This window comes from Nicotiana attenuata, unplaced genomic scaffold (assembly GCF_001879085.1).
Source record: "Nicotiana attenuata strain UT unplaced genomic scaffold, NIATTr2, whole genome shotgun sequence".
NCBI classification, from domain to species: Eukaryota; Viridiplantae; Streptophyta; class Magnoliopsida; order Solanales; family Solanaceae; genus Nicotiana; species Nicotiana attenuata.
The window spans coordinates 13591-19913 of record NW_017673694.1 but is presented as its reverse complement, the minus strand read 5'-3'; the positions used below and the strand labels follow the sequence as shown (position 1 = coordinate 19913).

At 36.0% G+C, this 6323-nt stretch overlaps 1 protein-coding gene across 1 annotated transcript; it reads left to right on the top strand.

The window, feature by feature from the left end:
* The first annotated feature begins 1551 nt into the window (after nucleotides 1–1551).
* On the top strand, nucleotides 1552–4661 carry LOC109217053 (WEB family protein At2g38370). The gene is made up of 2 exons (XM_019381284.1): nucleotides 1552–1937; nucleotides 2850–4661. Exons 1-2 carry the CDS (start codon nucleotides 1746–1748, stop codon nucleotides 4368–4370), a joined length of 1713 nt encoding a protein of 570 aa, XP_019236829.1. The 5' UTR covers nucleotides 1552–1745; the 3' UTR covers nucleotides 4371–4661.
* Nucleotides 4662–6323: the final 1662 nt, after the last annotated feature.

Here is a 6323-nt window from a genome sequence, read left to right as displayed (position 1 = left end):
GAGTCACATATCAAACAATTTTTGAAAATATTCTTAATCGATTTTGTGTTTATTGATTAAACCTCAATTATATCATCAAAAGCTACATAATTATCAAACACTCACCAAACTAATTTATAATATTCCTACTAATTCTGCAGTGACTATGAATCTTTTGTCAAATAAAATATATAAAAATAGTAATTTTTGTCAAATTTACTTGAAAATGGGGCTAACGTTGCTATTTAATTTACCAACGGTTAGCTGCTAGTGCGTTAGTGGGTCAACAAATAATTATTTCCAGGAAACCAAGGCCCTTTTTCTTTCTCTCCTACTGACGTTTTTTCTGGGGAAAATGACATCGTATATCCACTCTTAAAATAATAATCAAAAATATATTTATATTTTTGTATGTATAAGTTCTACATGATATATACAAAATTATACATACTTTATATATTTTTTCAGCTACTGAATGTAAACAATTTCCGGCGCATGCTAAAAATGATAATACCTCTTTTTTCTTCTGTCAAAAAAAAATTGTTATTCTTCTTTTTCCTTGTCATGATATTATACCGTTAACATATCATAATCAAAATGAATCAACTTACTTCATGAGTGAAGTCAACATGAGAATTGGTTAAAAGCACCTCTACAAAAAAAAAAAGTTTATTAGAAAAAGAGTAACTCTCTTAACATACCCAAGGTACTTTTCCCCCACAATAAATAAAAAAAAAAAATAGAATTAGCACTGGATTAAGATGTTTAGAACATATTTGAATTGAGATTTGGTTGGGAATAACATATTCGAGTCCAACGGTTATGTAGATAATTCTTTATACCTTTCTCCATATTATAATGTCAAAGCTAACACCGTGACACTTATGGCCTTACCCTTAAAATTTTAAATAGTTTGCTAATCCTCATAGTTAAGTTTCAATTAAAAAGTTTGAAACACAACTTATTATCAAGTGAGAAGTTCGAATTAGTATCATAATGTCTGAATCAGTTTGCACACAATTTGACTATAATATATTAATTTTCATCAATCTGCCTACCAAACTTTAGACCGATAAGATAAAGTCAACTAACTATTTTTTTTGTCTTTGATAATATTTAGTAGGCATTTGGACATAAAAATTATAATTTTTGAAAAAAAAATAGTATTTGGAGTTAAGTTAAAAAAAATAGTATTTGGAATTTGAAATTATATTTGGACATGCATTTCACTTGAAAAAAATGTTAAAGTTTTGTGATAGGGGAAAAAAGTTTTTCTAAAAATTTTGAAAAAGTATATAAAAAAAAAATCATTTTCGAAACATTTTCAAAACTTAAAAAATTTAATGGACACATACTTTTTTTTAAAAAAATTCTAAAAAAAAAAAAAGAAATTTTTTTTAATGGACAAATGGGTTACTCATTCCCCTCTAAAAGAGAAAAGGTCTTTTATCTTATGAAAGGCAAAGTAAAGAGGGTAAAAATTGAAATTGGTTCCCTCTCAAATCTAAACGACTACGTTTTACAATAAATTTTACCACAACAAAAGGGTGTGGTCTTTTACAGAATCTAGACGTTGTTGTCGTTATTTGATCCAACATAGTCCAACGTTACACTGCTATCAGTGTTCAGTTTCCAGTACTTTGTTACACACTCTTTTTTTGATAACTTCACCCACTACTCTCCTCCCTTCCCTTCCATTGTTGTCTCTATTTTTCCTTGTACTACTCTGTGTCATTATTTTCTTCTTGTTTTTACTTTATAATATAATGGATGCTTCTGAAATCTCTAGTGCCAATGCTGGTGTGAATTTGTTCAGTTCTTGTACTGAAATGGAGGAGAAGGGTTGTGTTGTTAGGGCAGAAATTGACACTTCTGCTCCATTTGAGTCTGTGAAAGAGGCTGCTACTCGATTTGGTGGAATTGGGTTTTGGAAACCCACTCTTCACAAGTCATTTGAGGTCTCTTCTTTTTGTTTTCGTATCCACAATGCACAGTTTTTATCCTTAAATTTGTGATTATTTTACCCTTTCGTATCCGTTTTTATGCTTATTGTTTAACGGAAAAAGTAGATTATTTGGGCAATACTGTAATTTAGTCTTATGGGAAAACATTTCTGAAGTTCTTGCACAACCAATGTTTGCATATTTCGTGAATCTTGTAAGTTGTATGTGGCACTCCTACTACTTTGCCGCAGTGGGTGCTAAATTTGTGTTTGTGTGTATGTGAATTTAACTTATATACACTGACAATCAAAAAGTTTTTGCACTATCCGTGTGCTTTAACCCGTTGTGTGAAGGTAATCTTCTATTAACTACTCTATTACATTGTTAATTGCATGGAAACCAAAGAGGTAAAATATGGCCGAGGGTGGTCAACTGAACACCCTTCACCGAAAAATTATACTATGTATAGGGTAAAATATTACTTGTTATTAATTAAAAAATAGACTTTCAACACCCTCGCATAGCCCACCAGCAAAGGGTGTTTAAAATTTGAATACCCTTGTTGAATTTCCTGGCTTCGCCACTGGCCATTAGAGGTGTAGTAGCCTTCTGCTTTAGGTTTGGGATGATTCAGAACAATGTCATTAGGTAATGCCACTTAGAATGAAACCTTAGCATATACTTGTGGAACTGCTACAATAGCATAATCGTTTGTCCCAATTTTTTGGCTAAATTCTAAGAAGCAAATTCTTCAAATGCCAACATATTAGTCCTAACTGTATTAATGGTGGTCCTTGCTGTATTCATAGACCATTAAGTAAATTTTTATAGTTCCGATATTCCCAATTAAAATCCTAAACTAGTGTACCTAACTTGTTTCTTCTATGTTATATGTTCTATTATTGATTTTATTTGGCTTGGCTATAGGGTGCTGAAGAGAAGGTTGACATTGCGAAAGTGGAGGAACAGGCTGCACAGTTGGAAAAAGAACTGATTGTGAAAGAGAAGGAAACACTTGAGGTATTAAAAGAATTGGAAAGCACTAAAGTAATGATTGAAGAGCTGAAATCAAAGTTGCAGAACGAGGCATCCGAGGTCACTGCTACACTAACTGCTGATGCCGAAGCTAAGGATGTACATCTTGCTGGTGAAATGGCAGAGAAGGAAAACCATGAAATGAATATTGTAAGCAATAATCAGGACACAACTGGTGGTTTGGTTCTGTGTCCCTCTTCAGCTCCAGGTTTTATCTTATTGGAATTAAAACAGGCTAAACTAAACTTGACGAGGACAACTAGTGATCTTGCTGATATTCGAACCACTGTTGAATCATATAACAAAAGAATTGAAAAAGAGAGAATCTTGCTTGAGAAGACCCGCCAACGGCTATCTTCAAGTTCCTCGAAAATCTCATCTCTTGAAGAAGAGTTAAATAAAACAAAAGAAAAACTAAAGTTGGTGAAAGATGGTGAAGTTAGTTCTTGTGATCCTGTGGATTTGACAAGGGAGCTTCAGAGACTGACTGCTGAGACCGAGCAGTTTAAGAAAGTGGGAGAAGCTGCAAAATCAGAAGTCTTGAGGGCTTTGTCTGAGATTGAACAGACAAAGACAAGGATCAAAACAGCGGAGATCAGGTTGGTTGCAGCCAAGAAGATGAAAGCAGCAGCTAGAGCTGCTGAAGCTGTTGCCCTTGCTGAAATCAAGGCTATATCAAACAGTGAGATGCAACTAAGGCGGCCTGAGGACGGTGTAACTCTTACCTTTGAGGAGTACTCGTCTCTACTGTCCAAAGCACAAGTTGCACAGGAAGCTAGCAAGCAAAGAGAAGTAGATGCAATGATGTTAGTGGATCAAGCTAATGTGTCAAAAACAGAAATCTTGAAGAAGGTAGAAGAAGCTACAGAAGAAGTTAAAGTTAGTAAGAAGGCATTAGAAGAAGCACTGAGCAGAGTGGAGGCTGCAAATGAAGGGAAGTTAGCGATCGAAGAAGCTCTGCGCAAATGGAGGTCTGAAAATGGCCAGAGAAGACGTTCTGTACAGAACTCGACCAAGTTTAAAAATCATTCCTCATCTCAGCATAGGAAAGATTCTGTCCTGGTTGATGTCAATGGCCTGACTCTTGTCAATGATGAGTTCAAACCAGTTCTAAAGCCAACTCTATCAATAGGGCAAATATTGAACAAGAAGTTGCTTTTGACTGAAGAGTTTGAGAACGGAAGAAAAAAGGCTGGAAAGCATACATTGTCGCTGGCCCAGATGCTCGGCAAACCCACTGGTGAGGTGCAGTTAAGTCGGAAGGATGAGAAGGAGAATGGACATAAGCATCATCTCCCGGCAAAAAGAAAGAAGTTTGGTTTTGCTCGGATTTCGCATCTTGTGACTCAACACTCTAAGAAAAAGAAGCAGCACAATGCAAGTTTGAGGTGCAAATCAGCTGAACTGAATTAAAACTAACTCGGTTTGTACCATGTGGATAAATTAGATCAAGGTTTTTCTTGTAATTTGCGTAATCTAGATTTGTGTTAGCTTGGTTTGCAACTTGTGTTTGCTATGGTCAGTGTATGATTTAGTTAATTTTATCCATTTGTGCAGATCAGCCGATTGAATTACTACTAACTTGGTCTGTACCATGTGGATAAATTTGGTCAGGGACATTCCTGTGGTTTAACTTGTTTGTGTTAGCTTGATTTGCAGCCTATTTGTATTGTTTGATATGATATGATTCAGTTGATTTTATTCCATTAGTGTAGGTCGGCTGATTCTGTTGCATGTGGATAAATTAGATCAAGGGCTTTCTTCTGATTTTATCTAATCTAGATTGTGTTAACTTGGATTTGCAACTGTAGACAATTAAAATTTTGTCAAATTTAAATCCATAAGAAATTTGGATTTTACCACAAATTAAATATATATTTGTCCAGTTAAGTAACATGGACTGGTATAATTGGGTTTGTTATTTAAATCCAATTAAATTGATTTAAATAAAGGTCCAATATATTATTGGGCTAGCCCATCAATTGGTCTTCTATCAAAATGGGTCAGCCCATAAGCCTCAAGCCCAATGATCCACTAGGGTTTTCTTGGAGATTACTCCACCCCACACCTATATAAAGGGGTCAAAGGAGAAGGCTAAGGGACAAGCAAGTAAGCAGAAGGAAAGGCTAAAGAAGCTCTGAAGAATAGCATCAAGGTCTCCATCCATATCTGCAATCGTCGTCTGTGGTCAAATTCCAAAGGCGAACTCAAGTCATAGGCGGGCGGCTTCAAATCTTCCGTTCGTGATAACCCAACACCAAATCCTGGTTCGTGACGAGCTTCAAATTGTTCGTGACATACTACAAATCTGAAATCCGTCAAGTTCAAGATCAAGCTTTCAAGCTCTTGAACCATCATCCGTGAGGAGAAGAATCAGAGGACTACATCTCTTTAGATTTAGAGATATTTTAGAGATTGTAACCCCATCACTTGAAATTGAATATAATATTTGTCGCTATATTTCTTGTCTTGATTATTATTTTTCATGAGCGAAATTTAGTTGTTACAAATTTTGGCACGCCCAGTGGGACCATCTCTACCTCTCATCTCTTCTCTTCGAAGTTCAAGAACACCAAGATGGTTACAATAAGAAACAACCTTAGATTTGACTCCAAAAGCGGTTTGGAAGTTGCCATGGAGATTGTTCGGCAAATCAAAAGAAGCAAAGCCGAAATACTAGGACAATAAGTGCTTGAAGTGTCGTCCACAACTCAGGTTTTTCGTTCATCTTCTCCAAATGAAGTGAGATCATCTCCGTATCTGCTAGAAGAAGGGAACAACATCAGTGAGGTGGTCGGGCGAACTTTCGCGCGATTCAGCCTTTCAAAAGAATGCCATCGCCAGTCCCACAATCCCTTTATGCAGAAAGATGATGACGTCTTGAGCAATGAATTTTCTCCAATCTCTCCTCGTGTCACTCCACAATTTGCTCTCTATCTAAGTGATGATCCATACCATTCTTCGTCCTCTGCACTGGTCATGCAAACGATGACGATTGAAGCTTCTACCATAGAAGAACAACTTGCAAATATGATAAAAGCAGTTGAAGGCCTGACAAAGTACATGAAAGATCAAGATGATAAACTTTCCAAGTTGATGAATAAGGTAGAGAGTATGACAGAGGAAGAATCAAGCCAAGCACCTATGAAGCTTTCAGAAATTCAAGAGAAAGGAGAGTCCTCTACGAAGCTAACAACAATGACCAAAGAGCTCCAAGTCTCTTCTGATGGGTAGATTCATGTTGAGCAATTGAAGGACTTCATCATAGGGACCATCAAGGATAAAATTGAGCCTTTGCCTAAATCTTTCCTTACATACGCAAAGCCGTACAACCAAAGGATTGATAACTTGAAGATGCCAAGTGGA

Coding starts and splice junctions, on each gene's coding strand:
- LOC109217053 (XM_019381284.1), top strand. CDS start 1,746: ATGGATGCTTCTGAAATCTCTAGTGCCAATGCTGGTGTGAATTTGTTC. Junction 1,938..2,849: donor CTCTTCACAAGTCATTTGAG/GTCTCTTCTTTT, acceptor GCTTGGCTATAG/GGTGCTGAAGAGAAGGTTGA.